At 46.2% G+C, this 18,515-nt stretch overlaps 1 protein-coding gene across 2 annotated transcripts in view; it reads right to left on the bottom strand.

Moving 5' to 3' along the window:
* The window catches only part of PIP4K2B (phosphatidylinositol-5-phosphate 4-kinase type 2 beta), a 34,492-nt gene extending 17,637 nt beyond the window's left edge, over window positions 1-16,855 (bottom strand). Inside the window, exons 1-5 of one of the 2 annotated variants that reach the window (XM_081884262.1) lie at window positions 16,241-16,855; window positions 15,842-16,092; window positions 9,220-9,317; window positions 4,655-4,751; window positions 1,746-1,898 (exon numbers count right to left, since the gene is read on the bottom strand). In XM_081884262.1, the coding sequence (XP_081740388.1) occupies window positions 1,746-1,898; window positions 4,655-4,751; window positions 9,220-9,317; window positions 15,842-16,018 (525 nt within the window). In that variant the 5' untranslated portion in view covers window positions 16,019-16,092; window positions 16,241-16,855. Of the gene's footprint in view, window positions 1-1,745; window positions 1,899-4,654; window positions 4,752-9,219; window positions 9,318-15,818; window positions 16,093-16,240 lie in introns of those variants that run through there. The other variant, XM_081884263.1, reaches the window with a different exon arrangement.
* Window positions 16,856-18,515: the final 1,660 nt, after the last annotated feature.

The raw sequence follows: 18,515 nt of genomic DNA, 5'->3' as shown, positions 1-18,515 counted from the left end.
GTCCAGCTCCGAGGGCCTTCTGGCTGTTCCCTCATTGCAAGAAGTGTGGTTAGAGGGAACCAGGCAAAGGGCCTTCTCAGTAGTGGCACCCGCGCTGTGGAACGCCCTCCCATCAGATGTCAATGAAACAACTATTTGACTTATAGAAGACATCTGAAGGCAGCCCTGTGTAGGGAAGTTTTTAATGTTTGGTGTTTTATCATGTTTTTAATATTCTGTTGGGAGTTGCCCAGAGGAGCTGTTGTTGTTATAGATAAGTGATGATGATTATTATTAATGATTTCTCCTCCTGGAACTGTCATACACTCAGGTATACATCCTCCAGTACAGATTTGGGTTTCTGTGGTGGCTGCTCCCAATATATGTTTAGAGAGCAGTGAGCAAAGGCTTGCAAGGACTTATGGGAGAGTGAGACCTGCGGCATTGTATTGGCTGTGATTTCCTGTGGCAGAGATGGCTAGACTGTGGCCCTCCAGTTGCTGCTGAATGTGGAATGCCCAGGGAAGGTAGCCTGGCACCTTCATCATACACCTGTAGGCGCCAGGCAAAAACGTTCCTTTTAACCAGGCCTTTCCTTTGGTTGATCTACATCCTATGCCCATTTAAAATGTGGCTCTTTGGGGGGGGGCTATTGGGCTGTTGTTTTTATTTTTATTATGTACAGTGGTACCTCTGGTTACATACTTAATTCGTTCCGGAGGTCTGTTCTTAGCCTGAAACTGTTCTAAAGGCAGCCCTGTTTAGGGAAGCTTTTAATGTTTAATAAGTTATTGTATTTTAGTGTTTTGTTGGAAGCCGCCCAGGGTGGTTGGGGAAACCCAGCCAGATGGGCGGGGTATAAATAATAAATTATTACTATTATTACTGTTACTATTATTATTATTATTAACCTGAAGCACCACTTTAGCTAATGGGGCCTCCTGCTGCTGCTGCTACGATTTCTGTTCTCATCCTGAAGCAAAGTTCTTAACCCAAGGTACTATTTCTGGGTTAGTGGAGTCTGTAACCTGAAGCGTATGTAGAAGAGTTTGGATTTGATATCCCGCCTTTCACTCCCCTTCAGGAGTCTCAAAGTGGCTCACATTCTCCTTTCCCTTCCTCCCCCACAACAAACACTCTGTGAGGTGAGTGAGGCTGAGAGACTTCAAAGAAGTGTGACTGGCCCAAGGTCACCCAGCAGCTGCATGTGGAGGAGCGGAGACACGAACCCGGTTCCCCAGATTACATGACTACCGCTCTTAACCACTACACAACACTGGCTCTCAACCCGAGGTACCACTGTATTTTGTGGTCTTATATCTTGAATTTATTCTGTGAACCGTCCTGAGACCTTCAAGTATAGGGAAGTATATAAACTATAATAATAATAATAATAATAATAATAATAATAATAATAATAATAATAATAGTGTCCCTGGATTCTTTGAAAAAAATCTGGTAACCTTATGGGGCTCCATGGTGAAAGCCTTGCATACGTACTATGCTTTGGAAAACCAGAGTAGGAACTAGTTCAATTCAGAACTAGAAATGTCAATTTAGACTGCAGTGGGACTGAGGAGGACAACCTGGCTCTACTGTGGGAGCCTAGCAAAGCAGATAATCAGAACTGCTTTCTTGTCCAGTGCTGGGAGGGCAGGAAGCTCCTGTAGAGAAATGACCCAGAATCCAGGCATTACCAGAAATAGCGCTTCCCAGTCATGCTAGGTTAGTGCTTAAGACGCCCTTTTTCTCTCCACCTCCCTTACTTGGTGGTACTTTTTCAGGATGTTGTGCATCTCTGCGACGTCTTCACTCGACACCGCCTTGATGACAAACCGCCGGTCGTAGGTGGTGAGGAAACGGACCCCGCAACGGCCGTGGCTGTCACTGTACACCGGGGCGCTCCGTGTCACGGAATTCTACAAAGAGGAAAAGAAAAGAACAAGGAGGAGATGCACCGGCCGCCTCTTCAGACCAGCCCTGTGAAAGTTGGAGCAACTTCACTTGATGCAGGAGTAAGAAGGACATTGAACGCTGCATCGGAAGCAGACTGTGCCATGCCAGTAGGGTGCCAGGCCTTCTGCACAACAGAGCTCCATTATGTTGGCATGCCTGCACTTTAATATAGGTAAAAGGTAAAGGCAAAGGACCCCTGGATGGTTAAGTCCAGTCAAAGGCGCCTTTGGGGTTGCGGCGCTCATCTCGCTTTCAGGCCGAGGGAGCCGGCGTTTGTCCACAGACAGCTTTCCGGGTCATGTGGCCAGCATGACTAAACCACTTCTGGCACAACAGAACACCGTGATGGAAATCAGAGCGCACGGAAACGCTGTTTACCTTCCCGCTGGAGCGGTACCTATTTATCTACTTGCACTGGCATGCTTTCGAACTGCTAGGTTGGCAGGAGCAGGGACAGAGCAACGGGCGCTCACCCCGTTGCGGGGATTTGAACCGCTGACCTTCAGCGCCACCCTCTCCCCTTAATATAGAGCACTGTGAACAAAGCAAAACACTACGTCCCTCTTCTTTCAGATCCTTGGCATCCCATTTTTAAACTTGTTTTTTTGCAATTGAAACCAAGAGTTGCTGCCTGTTTGTTTTTGCTGACTTTAAAAGGTAACCAATCAGAGGAATGCATTTTGAACCAGGAAAAATGTCTGCCCCTTAGGAAACCCCACCAACCACTGGCTGGAATGTTTATGAATATTCTAACTGCTCAGCCAAGGGGAAAGGTTAGCAATAAAATATCGAAGTAGCTAACTCATTGGAATCAGTTCCCCAATTTTACCTCGATCTAGTTTTAGCAGTCCTATTTTCTTTCCACGTTTGAAGCCAGTCCCTGATGACTGACAGAGCTAAGGTTTGGGGGTGAGGAGTGTGGAAAGGGGTGCATAGAGTACACTAGGGAAAGGGAACGGAGGGAAGCACATAGACTGCAAACGTCATGTCCCATTGTTCACTGAAAGCTCACTCACAATGCATGAAAACCACACACACACACACACACACACACACACACACACACACACACCCCTTCTGGGTATTCAGTATATTTCCAAAGCTGCTTTAAACAGCTGCAGGTGTAGAAACCTCTTCTGTTTTCCGATCAAAGCTTATATACCAGGATTGCATTCCAGAGCAGCGATCGATTTCTAGACCAGACCTTTGCCCCTGAAAACACACTCAAACACAAGCCTGTCCGGGAAGAGGCTGGCACTCTGGACTGTGCCGTACATCCACCACAGATCTTCACTGTGTCTAGTGGTGTAGTGGTCCAGGGTCACGGGGCCGGGGTTAAAGACCTATTAGCATTTCTGCAGCAGGGCCCCCGTCTCTAATGTCTTAGAGCCACCTAAACAGCACAAAAGGGGAGATTTATAGCCCCTGTATGCCCCAAGCCGAAGCATTTAGGGGCACCAAAAAAACCAAGGTGGTTCCATTTCAAGAGAGCAGGGTATGAGCTCTGTTGCAGACAATGGGACACCACGGAAAACACAATTTAGGTCACTCTGAAATGAGTACTCTAAATCAATTGCCCATGTACATGCACAGAATACAGTAGATTTAGCTGAAAGGCAACATACGGAGAACTGCACCAATCATTGCACAACATCCTTAATTACTATTATTGTTACAGATAGGTAGACGTGTTGGTCTACCATAGTCAAAACAAAAAAAATTCCAGTAGCACCTTAAAGACCAACTAAGTTAGTTCTTGGTATGAGCTTTCGTGTGCATGCACACTTCTTCAGATACACTGAAACAGAAGTCACCAGACCCTTCTATATAGTGAGAAGGTGGGGAGGGGTATTACACAGAAGGGTGGTGGGAATGGGTGATTGGCAGATAGCTATTATTGTATAATTGTAAGATTATTGTACAATATAAGAAAGGGATGCGGGTGGCGCTGTGGTCTAAACCACAGAGCCTAGGACTTGCTGATCAGAAGGTCGGCGGTTCGAATCCCAAGACGGGGTGAGCTCCTGTCGCTTGGTCCCTGCTCCTGCCAACCTAGCAGTTCGAAAGCACGTCAAAGTGCAAGTAGATAAATAGGTACCGCTCAGCAGGAAGGTAAACGCTGTTTCCGTGCCTGTTAAGGTTCGCCAGAAGCGGCTTAGTCCTGCTGGCCACATGACCCGGAAGCTGTACGCCGGCTCCTTCGGCCAATAAAACGAGATGAGCGCCGCAACCCCAGAGTCGTCCACGACTGGACCTAATGGGCAGGGGTCCCTTTACAATTATTGTACAATATTAGAAAGTTGTATAATCTCAGAAGAGGCATGGCTGTGGTTATCATAAAGGGGCTCTGCACTTCTGAATTTGCCACAGCGCTGCAGGCTTTCCTTTCCATTCCTTGAACGGTCAGCTATTGCTATCTTCCTTCTCCTTATTGAACCTCCCCACTTCCCGATCTCATCCCCATGAAAAGTAACCCTGCTACTTCCCACCTTGGCCCCAAGGACTAGTATCTTGGCTCATCCTGCATCCTTCATGCTGGATCTGTCTTGCTTCCAGTGAAGCAAGCTTCCTCCTGCAAGGACTTCCCCACTGGCCTCACCCTGCAAACAAACCCCAATCCCCTGAACAACCCCCCCCCCAAAAAAAACTCTGCAAAACCCACTCCCAACATATTGCAACCTTTTGTTTTGACTCATCCGCTTGCTTGAATGCTCCGTACCTGATAATCTTGATCATCAATCGCAAACCTTTCGCGGAGATTTCGGAACACCAGCGGGCAGTACTCCTTGAATTTGAAGCGACTTGGGAGGTTCTCCCTGGAAGCAGATGCAGAGAAGATGTCTTTCTTTCTTTTTATTTAAATAATCTTTATTAATTTAATTTACACACTTATACAAAGAATTTACAATCTCATACTACAAAAAGAAAAGGGGGGGAAATTAAGGGGAAAAAAGAAAATACAGAAAAAAGAAAGAAGAAAAAGCAAATTTACGTACATAAAAAGAACCCTTAATCTTCCTAATTAATACTTAATTAAGCACTTAAATAAAAAAAGACTTCTGACAAAACGCGTCTTCCAATCTTTCAGCATTTAGATGTAATTTGGTTTTATATATGCACTAACTCACCGTCTCCATGCTTTATGGAGCACAAGTGAAAAGTGTTCTCTAATATGAAACCTTTTTTTAAAAATGGAATCATTACTTCTGCCTCTTCATGAGCAGTCCTTGAGATCTCCCCTTCGCAAGATGGCAAAAACTCGTGTCAACCTCTTTCAGTATGGGACTGGATCCTCTTAATTCCTATAATTTTGTATAGTGGACAGTCACTGTTCTTTTGCCATAACTCGACCCAAAGCTGGTAGCAAACGAGTTCTGTGACCTGGACATGTGCAGGATTCTAAGGAGGAAGTGTGGTCTGCATAATTAGGCTCTATCACTTAGTGGTTTGACATGCTAGTTCACGTTTAGCTTTTATCCTAATAACACATGCCACAAATCAGCCAATGTCATCTTCTATCACACCTTGCGACACTGGAGGGATCATCTAAAGAACGGAACAACCATTCATGGCTGTAACTGGTGCATTTGGCAATGTTCAACATTGCAAAAAGAGCCCATTCTGTTGATGGAGATCTCTGCTGGATCAAAGAGAGAGCTGGTTCAAATCAGAGCTGCATTTTTAATGCTGACATTGTCACTGTAGTACTTGTGACCCAATTAAGTTAGTATTGGCGCCAGCTCATAACGGAGCAATAGTCACAGGCCACCGTAAGAGCACAGAACCCTGGACTAAATTGGATTGGTGTGAAACCACATAGCAACTCCAGCTTTTAATGTGGTTTTCATTACTGAGGTCCAGCACCGAGGGCCTTCTGGCGGCTCCCTCACTGCGAGAAGCCAAGTTACAGGGAACCAGGCAGAGGGCCTTCTCGGTAGTGGCACCCGCCCTGTGGAACGCCTCCCACCAGATGTCAAAGAGAACAACAACTACCAGACTTTTAGAAGACATCTGAAGGCAGCCCTGTTTAGGGAAGCTTTTAATGTTTGATGTATTACAGTATTTTTATATTTTTTGGGGAAGCCGCCCAGAGTGGCTGGGGAAGCCCAGCCAGATGGGCGGGGTATAAATAAATAATTATTATTATTATTAGTATTATTATTATTACTACTGTGCCTTTTGCTAGATAGCAGTTTGTCAAAGCCTTCCATAACCTTGTGTTTATCACTACCCAATTACCATTGCATCATGCCTGCTCATCTCCTTTCTTGGCATATTTTCTCAGACAATGTTTACTATTGCACCACAGCGATACTCTCTAGAGCTGATGTAACCCATAGATAAAAGTTCAGCCTCTCCCTGATTTTTAATCCTGCCAATCGAATCCAATGGAAGACAAGCAGGTGATTCCTCTTTTTTTTTATATCAGGCCTCAAATATCTTTTTATTTACTGTAAGGTGGGAAAGATAATTTTACGTCCCGCTCTCCTCCTCCTCCCCGCTTTTTATTTTTTTATTTTTTTATTTATTTTCCAAACACATAATAAAAACAAACAATGCACAAAACAAAAACATACAAACATATAAACATGTATAATTTCATAGTCTTAATTTCATACACCTTACTTCCCCATACCTCCCTTTTGCTGCATCCTTGTTTTACACTTCTTTAGCAACTCCTCCAGTTAACTAATTATTTAATTAATTATTTAATTCACTTTCATTAGATTCTTTTTTCTTTAACTTATTAATTACAGCTGCAATTCTCTATTTCTTATTCCTTGACATCTTAACACTCCTCAATTTTACAACAATTTTTAAGATATGTCTTAAATTTCTTCCAGTCTTCTTCCACTGTCTCTTTCCCCTGGTCAAAAAAAAAAAAAAAAAATAGCAGGTGATTCCTCTTGATGTGTGCTGTGACACTCTTGTTAGGACTTGCATTTTCACTCTGCCCAGCAACTTAGAAGAGCTGGCAGTGTCTGTGCAGACATAACCCCCAGCTTTTCACTGGCTTAATCTTATACAGCAACCAGATCCATTTACATCTGTACCAAGCAAAGGTCTTTCCCCCTTGCGTCTCTGCAGAGTCACATTGGTGGGTATGTGCCAGCTTGATATCTTAACATGCTGCAGAAGTTATGGCACCTATACCAGCACATGTCTGACCAGATCCCATCCCATAAACCTGAACTGGGGCGCATTACATGTGTTGGGATACTGCCGGGGAGGCAGGTCCCCAGCTGGCTCCAGCCACTAGACAGCAGCCGGACGATCACCGGTCTCCCTTGGAACAGCATCAATCAGCGGCACAAGCCTCAGATACGTTTAGAGACTTGTGCAAGCTCTATCAGCAGAGTGAATAAATCTTCTCACGGCAGAAGTGGCGGACAGAGGCAGATGTAAGCCTTAATTACAGGCATTTATTCAGCAGAGTTCAGGAACAAAGGAAAACATGTCTGCTTCCCTTCGTCTCCAGCAAAACAGCTAAAAGCAAAAGCAATATACAAACGGAAGTTCCCAGCAGACTTGCTGGAAGTAAACAGGCATGTGACACGTAACAGTCATGCCTGTTCCCTTTTAAGGTGGAACGGAACTATATCCTAACAACATGCTCCCCGTGCACAAACGTTGCAAGTACTTCTGAAGATAGTTGCTCCGTCGCTCTGGAATAGTACAAGAGTACAGTCGTACCTTGGAAGTTGAACAGCTTAGTTCCTGGACGTTTTGGCTCCCAAACATTGCAAATCCATACATGCCTGTTTCCTGCAGCCTATCAGAAGCCGTACTTTGGTTTTTGAACATTCTGGAAGTCGAACAGACTCCCGGAACTGATTCTATTCGACTTCCAAGGTATGACTGTACAACTAACGTAGTATTAGTGTGCGGCTGCAGAAGACCAAGGCATAACCCCTTGAAGAGTTCTTAAAAGGGGCAGTGGAACAAATATTATGGCAAGGTACCAATTTGCAGCACAGTATTACGCCTCTTTACTTGGAATCCCCACTGTGTTCAACAGGTCAAATTCCCAACTAAAGTGTTCCCAGGATACTAACCCCAGATAGTTTGTTCCCCGTCCCATGTTCAAAGGCTGGGCAAATGAATTTCCTGCACCCCAAATCCTATATTTAGACAGAAACAAATACTGTCCTTTCTTTTATGGGAAGTTATTCTGTTCTTGGTTTCTTCTGCAAGGTACGGTAGATGCTACTCTGAATATATCAGTCTCCTGAAGGAGAATGAGGTGGCCTCAAATCAGATTCCAAAACGTCATGGTCAAAATATACAGAAGCAGTTTAAAAGCACTAAGCACTAAAAATTGCAAGGTTAATGAACAGTGTGGCCACAAAATGCACAATCTAAGTGTTCCTTGGTTTCATAACAGCTGTCCAGAGGCAGGGAGGGGAAACTGTGGGCAAGCTAATCTTGAGCTAAAGCGGTAAGAGCTCTTTCCATATGCAATACAAGATGCATCTGTGTCTCTTGTTAACACAGGTTTAAACTGCTGAATGATGGAATGAATTTGAAACACACAAAACCATAGCATTAGCATATGGGGTGTTTATTTATATGCAATGAACTTCACAAACACCCCAAGAACACACATATACACCTCGGGTGCTGTTCAGTTAAAATCCTTTCATTCCCCCACAAATTAAAAATCATTAGTTTTAGGGTTTTGCCAATTGCTTCCTTTGGCAGTTTCGTCATATTCTTTCCGGCTTCTGCTTAAAACACTTTTGTGCGGGCGAACCTATCCAGACCTGTAGAAGTTGCATTTTACATCTTTGCAAACCACTTGAGAGCTTTTCTTATAAAAAGAATTGATATATAAATTTTGTTAAGTGAAAATAAACATATGGAAGGAGGTGCTCCTTTTAAGGTATGCAGGTCCCAAACCATGATAGGCTGAAAATGTAATCAGAACATCAAACTGGGCTTGAAAGTATAAAAACTTATAAGTAGCCATATGCAGCTGGGCCTGAATAGGAGTTGTAATGTTTCCCATGGCGTGTCTTTCTCAATAGATGAGCTGCAGCTTCCAAGCCATATCCACACACCAGCAGGGTTTAGAATACACAGACAGACAATTGGGAAATTATATATAAAACCATGCTCCTCTATGGTCTATGCTTCTCGTTTCTTTCACCTCCATTGCAAAGTGACTCCTGTGAAATTATGGACGATACATCATTGTACATCAAATAAAAAGAAACCAGCTATTTATATACTGAAGTTCCTATCAAGGGAGGAATCAGATCAAAAGTTACGTCCATTACTCACTTGTTGAAAAGATGATTGTCCACCTTAATCTTGCTGTAGGCCTTAAAGTCATCTGGCATTAACATAACTGGGACAGGGACATTACTCAATTCATTAATCTGAAAAAGAAACACAGAATCTAAATAGGCAGTGAAGGGAGAAGGGAAAGAAAACCATCTGTACTGAGCCCAGAGCCAATAAACGCCATTAAACTTTCACTGGGAGAGTCAGCGCTAAGTGAGGACCTGCAGAATTCTGCAGAACAGAAACCAGATTTATATTCAGCCACACACTTAATGCATTGCCACACCAAATTCCCTGCTGCGTTTACTGAGCAGGTACAATCCTGAGGCTACAGCTGCCCGTGCCACGCATTTGTGGGAACTGAAATCCAGTCTTATGAACTCATTGGCCAAGCTTGGATGGCTATATCATGGCGTATAAAGCTGGGATGTGAACAAACATGTTGTCCACATACACAACCTCTTTGCTCCTCCTTTGCAGCAAGCCATGATTCCTCCCTTTGAACTACTTCGTATTAATGAGACCCTAAATAATAAGGGTAAAGGTAAATGTAAAGGTAAAGGGACCCCTGACCATTAGGTCCAGTCGTGACCTACTCTGGGGTTGCGGCGCTCATCTCGCATTATTGGCCAAGGGAGCCGGCGTACAGCTTCTGGGTCATGTGGCCAGCATAACTAAGCCGCTTCTGGTGAACCAGAGCAGCGCACGGAAACGCCGTTTACCTTCCTGCCAGAGTGGTACCTATTTATCTACTTGCACTTTGACATGCTTTCGAACTGCTAGGTTGGCAGGAGCTGGGACCGAACAACGGGAGCTCACTCCATCGCGGGGATTTGAACCGCCGACCTTGTGATCGGCAAGCCCTAGGCTCTGTGGTTTAACCCACAGTGCCACCCGCATCCCTTTTAATAATAAGGGTAGGGCTTCCAATAGATACAAAATTCTGCTCAGTAAAGTATCAGGCTCTTCCCAGGGGCTATGATCAGTGTGAGAGAGTAATCTGGGCCTTCGGAGAAAGGATCAAGTATGGGAAGCAATATGGTCTAAAGGTAAAGGTAAAGGTACCCCTGCCCGTACGGGCCAGTCGTGTCCGACTCTAGGGTTGTGCGCCCATCTCACTTAAGAGGCCGGGGGCCAGCGCTGTCCGGAGACACTTCCGGGTTACATGGCCAGCGTGACGAAGCTGCTCTGACGAGCCAGCACCAGCGCAGCACACGGAAACGCCGTTTACCTTCCCGCTAAAAAGCGGTACCTATTTATCTACTTGCACTTAAGGGTGCTTTCGAACTGCTAGGTGGGCAGGAGCTGGGACCGAACGACGGGAGCTCACCCCGCCGTGGGGATTCGAACCGCTGACCATACAATCGGCAAGTCCTAGGCACTGAGGTTTTACCCACAGCGCCACCTGCATCCCAATATGGTCTAAACCCCCACTTAAAACCATCTCTGTAAAAATACAGGAAGCCATGTTGAAAACATTGATGGCATCGGACTCCACTCTGCCTAGTTAGAATTGGCAAAGGCTACTTCAGTTTATGTTGGCATGGTTGTGGACACGCTGAACCACTGCTTCACATGTGGTGGGATTGTTGCATAGTTCAGAGATTCTGGATCCAAACTTTTAACACTACAGTGGTACCTTGGATCTCAAACTCAATCCGTTCCGGAAGTCCATTCCAAAACCAAAGCGTTCTAAAACCAAGGTGCACTTTCCCATAGAAAGTAATAGAAAATGGATTAATCCGTTCCAGACTTTTAAAAACAACCCCTAAAACAGCAATTTAACATGAATTTTACTATCCAAAGAGACCATTGCTCCATAAAATGAAAGCAATGAACCATGTATTGCAACCACACAATCAATCAATCAGTCGCTGAACTGGGTTCCACACAAAAACAAAAGAAAAAAGAGCCGCGAAAACAAAAACGCAAAATAAATAGCAAAAACAGACCTCAGCGTAACACTCAAAACTGAAGTGTTGGCACTCAAATCGTCAGCGTAACACTCAAATTGCCAGCATAACACTCAAAACGGAGCATGTTCAGCTTCCGAAAAAAGTTCTCAGACCGGAACACTTACTTCCGGGTTTGCAGTGTTTGGGTTCCAAGTTGTTTCAGTACCAAGGCATTTGAGAACCAAGGTACTACTGTATCTCCATAATTACTTCACAGGTACTTTTCTCAGACCCAGCTTTGGCACTGCTATCCTTGGAGTGTGGGACCAACTCATCTATCACACATAATCTCTTGTGCTCATACTTCCTGTGGCAGCCAGTGGCTGCCCATTGGAAATCCAAATCGCTTCCTTCTCAGGAAGAGTGGCTAGTGAAAGAGTGGGACATTGCATTGTCAGAACATCTGACATAAAACCAGAGAGCCCTCAGCGGTTCATCAAAAATGGATCCTTTCTACTCAATATGTTTTTCCTCCTGAGCTAACTCAACTGAACAGCCCACTACACCCCTTGCTTTACAGACAAGTATGTGGAATGTTTTCTTGAGAACTGAATTGACCCACCTTTTTCTGTTCGTGCAACAAGAGAAAATGACATTGCACTTTCAGTAGTTTATTGGGTTTTTTACTCCACCCATGTATCTGTGTTTTATTTTTGTACTTTTACATATATTTTTACTCATCGTATCTATCATTTTTATTGTATTCTGTATGTGTTTATACCAATAAACTTTTATTTTTTTTAAAAGCCATGATTCAGCTAGGAAGCCTTTGATTAACCACGATTTCCCATTTCATCTAAACCAGGAAACTATGGTTACCCACAGCACATATTAAACCAGTTTGAATAGGCTCACATTGTAAGATAATTTGGGACAGTCACATTTTACAGGCAAAGCCCATTCAACTGTGGATTTGCATGACACTCTTCCATGGACATAAACAGTCCACATTAGAAAAAATAAACTTATCTGTAGCCAGTCAATCATAATTCTGTGTCATGAAATGCAGAATACTACAACCTAAGTAATGCAATTATTTCTCTCTCTCTCTCTTGTGTAGGATTTATTCTCATTTAATATTCAAGGGACTATAACAGGAAGGGACGGAGGGCTTGCCCCTGACTACTGGAAAGATTTTCAGTTCCTTACATTACAGGAGACATCACCTACCCACTTTCAACCACAAGGGTGGAAAAACTTGGGCTCTCTCTATTTACAGTGGTACCTCGGTTACATACGCTTCAGGTTACAGACGCTTCAGGTTACAGACTCCGCTAACCCAGAAATAGTACCTCAGGTTAAGAACTTTGCTTCAGGATGAGAACAGAAATCGTGCTCCGGGGGCGCGGCTGCAGCAAGAGGCCCCATTAGCTAAAGTGGTGCTTCAGGTTAAGAACAGTTTCAGGTTAAGAATGGACCTCCGGAACGAATTAAGTACTTAACCCGAGATACCACTGTATATAAAAAAATGTCCAGTAGCACCTCAGAGACCAATTAGGTTTGTTCTTGGTATAAGCTTCCGTATGCATGCAGACTTCTTCAGATAAAAATATTAAGTTGCATGCTGATCAATGCACCTTAGGGAAGCTTCTTCCAACTGCCTCCACCCCCTTCTGCCCTGATGCTTGCAACCCAAAATTCGAAGGTAAGCTAGTGGCCAGCATGACTAAGCCGCTTCTGGCGAACCAGAGCAGCTCACGGAAACACCGTTTACCTTCCCGCCGGAGCGATACCTGTTTATCTACTTGCACTTTGACGTGCTTTCAAACTGCTAGGTTGGCAGGAGCAGGGACCGAGCAACGGGAGCTCACCCCGTCACAGGGATTCGAACTGCCAACCTTCTGATCAGCAAGCCCTAGGCTCTGTGGTTTAACCCACAGTGCCACCCATAAATGCATCTAATCTTTAAGCTTTTTATGCTGGTGGCCAGCATCACCTCTGGCAACAAGAAACCCCACAGATTAACAACTATGTGACCCCTCTGTCCAACCCAAACGTACCCAACCGATTTGGCAGGATTGGTCAAAGCTATTCCTTTTTATTGACTGCCATTTACCTGGCGACTTTCCTATTACTTGAGGCAACTTAAAACAAATTGAAAAACGCAGTTGCAACAAAACACGCCATTAAATCAATATTACAAAATTACAGGTCAGCTGCAGCAGGTAAAAGCACTGCTTGTAAATTCAAGCCGTCCAGTTTCTTTACTCAATTCATCAAACCCTAGACAAAAAATAATAATAATCCAGGTCTCCTGTGCCCTCCAGTTTCCTGCCGAGCAAGACACATTGCCAAAGTTGACATTCTCTCTACTTGCTACTGCATTTTGTCTCATGCTTAGCAGAGGCAGAGGAATATTCAATAATCCAAGAGTGAGGTGTGGTTTCACAGAGTTTGTGCATGACACATAGGACAACACTGCCATATTTATCACAGGGAATGTGAAAGTCCTGGGGAAGGGGGCACTTTGCTCATATAAATTATGCATGGCGCCAATATTCACACCACTGAATAATCCAGCTCCCTCTCACAAACCAGTACATGCATGTATACTGTAGACAATTGAGTTTTAAGATTCCTGAACAGACAGCATTGTTCCCACTCCACAGGAGGGGGGCTCTGCCAGGCATAGGCAAACTCGGCCCTCCAGATGTTTTGAGACTACAATTCCCATCATCCCTGACCACTGGTCCTGTTAGCTAGGGATGATGGGAGTTGTAGTCCCAAAACGTCTGGAGGGCCGAATTTGCCTATGCCTGTGCTACTCAATAAATGCCCCGCCAGTTATCTAGGGCCATTTTATCAACCACAGCTAGCAAACACCTTTAGGGCACAGGTGGGAAACGTGGAATTTGCAGTCCTCCAGGTGTTGGACAACGCCTTTCAACCGCCTGGCCCTGCCTGTTGGCTCATGGGGACTGGAGTTCCACAACACGTGGGTGGCTGGTGTACAAATGATTGCAACCAAAATGACTATTAAATTGCAACAGTTCATAAGATGTTTGTGTAGCATTTATCTGGCACACTGTTGCATATTGAAAATGTTGCCATCTTCTCTCGTTCTCCACCCAGATACTCGGGAAGGTACTCTTCCCATTTGACACAGGTGATCAATAGAGTAGCAATAAATTGTAACAGAGCGAGCTCAAGATGAATGGGGATTGGAACCCAGATTCAGCAAAACACTTCTGTCCTCAGGAGAGGAAGTGACCACTCATTTCTGTTACCTGGTGAAAAAGGAAGGGTTTTGAATAAGGTTGACAAAATCTCATTTGCCTGGTCACCGTAGCACCAATAATAATTGGGGAAATATTTGGAATATTTTACAAGCCTCATCAAGCGCCAAACCACCATCCCAAAGTATGCATGCATGTTTTAAACTGTGAATTATTAAACCCAAGAAATCAGAATTCATCATGGCAAAATAATGTATTTATAGAAACAAGTTTGTGGTGTGCAGCTTACTCCAAACAGACACATGCAAGCCAATATAAAAGTGGAAACTTGCTTGCTTAGATCTGATTTAGGGTGCAATCCTACTTGCACTTTTCTGGGAGTAAGCCCTACTGCAGGAAATTGGGCTTACTTCTGAGCAGAAACATGTAGGACTGGGGAGTTAATTGCTGAAGTGGCTGAAAAGCCTTTTGTCTCTTCTTCCCATAACAGCTGAAGAGAAGGGTCAACAGGGAAAGCAACCCTAGATAAGGTAAACTGGGAGGTGGACTTGTACCTGCCTATCTCACTGTGTGAAATCGATATGGAAGACATGCACGTAGAAGGGCCCTCCTTCAAGTTCATTAAACACAGTGCTGTTACCCCTTCACACAGCATTTAACAAGAACATAGAAGCCCTGCTGGATCAGACCAAAGGCCCACCAAGTCCAGCACTCTGCTCTCACAGTGGCTGACCAGATACCAATGGGAAGACCATAAGCACAACATGAGCACAATAGCCCTCTCACACTCGTGAGCACCAGCACCGCGGGACTTACTGCCTCCAGTACTAAGGTAGTATGTAATCATCATGACTAGTAGATACTGATAGCCTTATCCTCCATGAATTTGCCTAATCCCCTTTTGAAATAATCCAAGATGGTGGCCACCACGACATTTTGTGGTGGCCTCTTCCAGAATTGAACTATGTGCTGTGTGAAGTCCATCCTTTTGGATGTTCTGATATTCAGCTTCAGTGGATGGACCCCAAGCTGTTGTATTATGAGTATTATAACCTACTCCACATGCTACCAGATTATTTTAAAATATAGGTTGGGGAATGGTGACCCTCCAGATCTTGCTAGACTATATCTCCCATCAACCCTGACCATTGGGCTGATGGAAACTGTAGTCCATCGAAACCTGACAGGCCTCCCGTTTCAAAAGATGGGAACTTTTAAATTCTCTTTCCGTAAAGCATGTTCTCCTGCAGAATATGGATCCTAATCCATGTTGGCAACAGGACCTGTAAGAACTGGTTCTTCCGAGCTTAGTCATTGAAAACAAACAAACAGGTGATGCGAAAGATCTGCCACTAAGACTCATGGCATGAGAAGGTGTACCTCTCCTAATGGAGATGGATGAATGCCACATTTCATCTCTCGCCTGTGCGTGACTCAAGGGAAGTGGGAGTAGGGATCTACCTACGTTTGCATGCCTCTCTTGCTCACCGTGTGGTTGATTCCCCACATCAGGACGCTGAGGAGCGGCTCCGAGGCTCGGAAGAGCTTCACCTTCTGGCACACAAAATGCTTCTTCTTCGTCTTGGTCTTGGAAGCGCTCAGCGCCGCTCCGATGGCCGCGCCGACATTCGCCGAGGCCGTGCCTCCGGTGCAGTTGGAGGCCATGGCAGCGAGGGGGTCCTCCGGGCTCCTGACTTGCCAAAAAACACCACCACCACCGCCGCGCACCCCTCACAGCCAGTGGCGTAGCGTGGGTTGTCAGCACCCGGGGCAAGGCAAGTAATTTGTGCCCCCTAACCCGTGGATTTGCGCCCCCTAACCCCCAGATGTTGCGCCCGGTGCGGCTGGCCCCCCCTGCACCCCCACACTACGCCACTGCTCACAGCCCCCTAAGAGCAGTGGGGCCTGGGCATGGTCCCTTCCAATACCCGCTTATTGATGCTCTTTGGGTGAAAGGCACACCCCTTCCGCTACCACAGCTCAAAATGGCACCACTTGCCCCATGCGCTGGCACTGCCTGGCATTCCCGGGAGGGGCACCCCCAAAACCAAAAGTTGCCCTCCCCTCAGTCCCCTAAGTGGTACCTCCTGCCTCCCTCTGCCCCCCTTGCTGAATGCAGTGGTATCACCCTCGACGGGGCCCTCCAGAAGCACCACATGGAGCCTTCCTCACCCACGCGCAATGGAACATTCCCCCCCTCGGAGACACGCACACGTCAAGTCTGTGGCATGCCTCCCCGCCCGCCTCCCCCGAATGGTACCGCCCGGCCACGCCTCCTCAGAGCTGTTACCATTCCAAGCCCGTCAGTAGCACGCCCTCCCTCGCTCTCTTGCCCTCTCCCCCCCCGCGAGAATTAAGAGTGGTACCGCCCGCCGCCGCACCTGTATCACCTGAGCCACTGCCTCGCAGCAGACCCTCTCTCCCCCCCCCCCGCTGCGTGCCACCAAGTGGTTCCGCTCAGAGACTCGGCCGCCGCGCTGCCACCCCCTCCGTCCGCATAATGGTCGCGCCCGCGCCCCACCCACCCGCTGTCAGCTGCCGAATAGCGCCGCCCGCCTCCCTAGCGAACCGAATCCGGGCGCTTGCCCGCCCCCCCTCCCCCCGCCTCACACACACAGACACCCCTCCGCGGCCGCCAGAAGTAGTTTCGTCCGCGGGCAACACGTCGCCCCGCCCCGCCTACCTCCCTTCCACCCCTCCCTCCCCCCCGCGCTTCCTCCTCGGTGGTTTGCTCCACCGCGGAACGAGCACCCCGCGCGCTCGGCTCCTGCGCAGAGGCGTCAAGATGGCGTCGGCCGGAGGGAGGGGGGCGGGCGGCGGAGCGGGATGTACCATTTGCGCTTCAGTTGGGGGGAGAAAAGTGCTGTGAGGCTAGTTAAAGTCAAGGCAGCAGGGGTTCCCCGTGTGGAGGGGAGAAAAAATATCAATCTGAGACAGGTTAAAGGGAGATTCGAGCAGCGGAACCAGAAATATTTCCTCCACATCCCTTTCTTTCAGTATTAGTACGCTCCGGTAAAGAAAATGTGACGTACAGATGGGAGGGACCACGCCTCTCCGTTTTATGACCAATCAGCGGAGAGGCGCCTGGATTTATGAATGGGGAATTGCGATGGTACGTCAGGGACGTGGTGTTTTTGCAGACAGCGCCGCCTGTGGCTGGAGTGAACCTCACGCAATTATTGTCTCCCTTTTCACTCATAGCTGTCATGCCTTCAGTTGGCCCATCCACCCCATTTGCCAACCCACAGAGAAAAAAGTGCCCAGTGTATGGGTAAATTTGAGCCCTTATTTCTTTTCTCCTCCATTAAGCATTGTCTCCCCCACAAGTACCCAACTTCCAGCCCATTTTGGGCTGGGGGGGAATCATTCATAAATAATAATAAAAATAGCAATTTTATTATTTATATCCCAGCTATCTGGCTGGGTTTCCCCAGTCACTCTGGGTGGCTGACAGCACATAAAAAAATTGTAAAACATTAGACATTAAAAACTTCCCAATACAGGGCTGCCTTCAGATGTCTTCTAAAAGTCAGATAGTTGTCTATTTCCTTGACATCTCAAGGGAGGGCGTTCCACAGGGCGGGTGCCACTACCGAGAAGGCCCTTTGCTTGGTTCCCTGTAACCTCACTTCTCGCAGTGAGGGAACTGCCAGAAGCCCTCGGAGCTGGACCTCAGTGTCCGGGCTGAACGATGGGGGTGAAGACACACTTTCAAGGTATACTGGGCCGAGGCCATTTAGGGCTTTCCAGGTCAGCACCAACACTTAAAGAAGCCTAAAGAAAAAGAGTGACTCCTCCCAGGTAAACCTCATGCCCACACACAAGACTGAAATCAATCAATCAATCTACTCCAACCCCATGCAACGCAGTAATCTTAGCTAAAGCATCCACGGCAGATGGCCACCCAACCTCTGCTTAAAAACTTCCAAGGAAGGAGAGTCTACAACCATTCCACTGTCGAACAGCTCTCACTGTCAGGAAGTTCTTTCTGATGCTTAGTCGGAATCTCCTTTCTTGCAACTTGAAGCCACTGGTTCGAGTCCTACCCTCCAGAGCAGGAGAAAACAAGTTTGTTCCCTCTTCCATGGGACAGCGCTTGAGATATCCGAAAATGACTATCGTATCATATTCATAAGCTGGTCCACTTTATTTCTAGTTTCAC

The sequence above is a fragment of the Podarcis melisellensis genome, assembly GCF_964234715.1.
Source record: "Podarcis melisellensis genome assembly, chromosome: 13".
In the NCBI taxonomy this organism is placed as follows: Eukaryota; Metazoa; Chordata; class Lepidosauria; order Squamata; family Lacertidae; genus Podarcis; species Podarcis melisellensis.
Note: the sequence above shows the minus strand (reverse complement) of the source record. Positions and strands in the feature narration are given on the sequence as shown.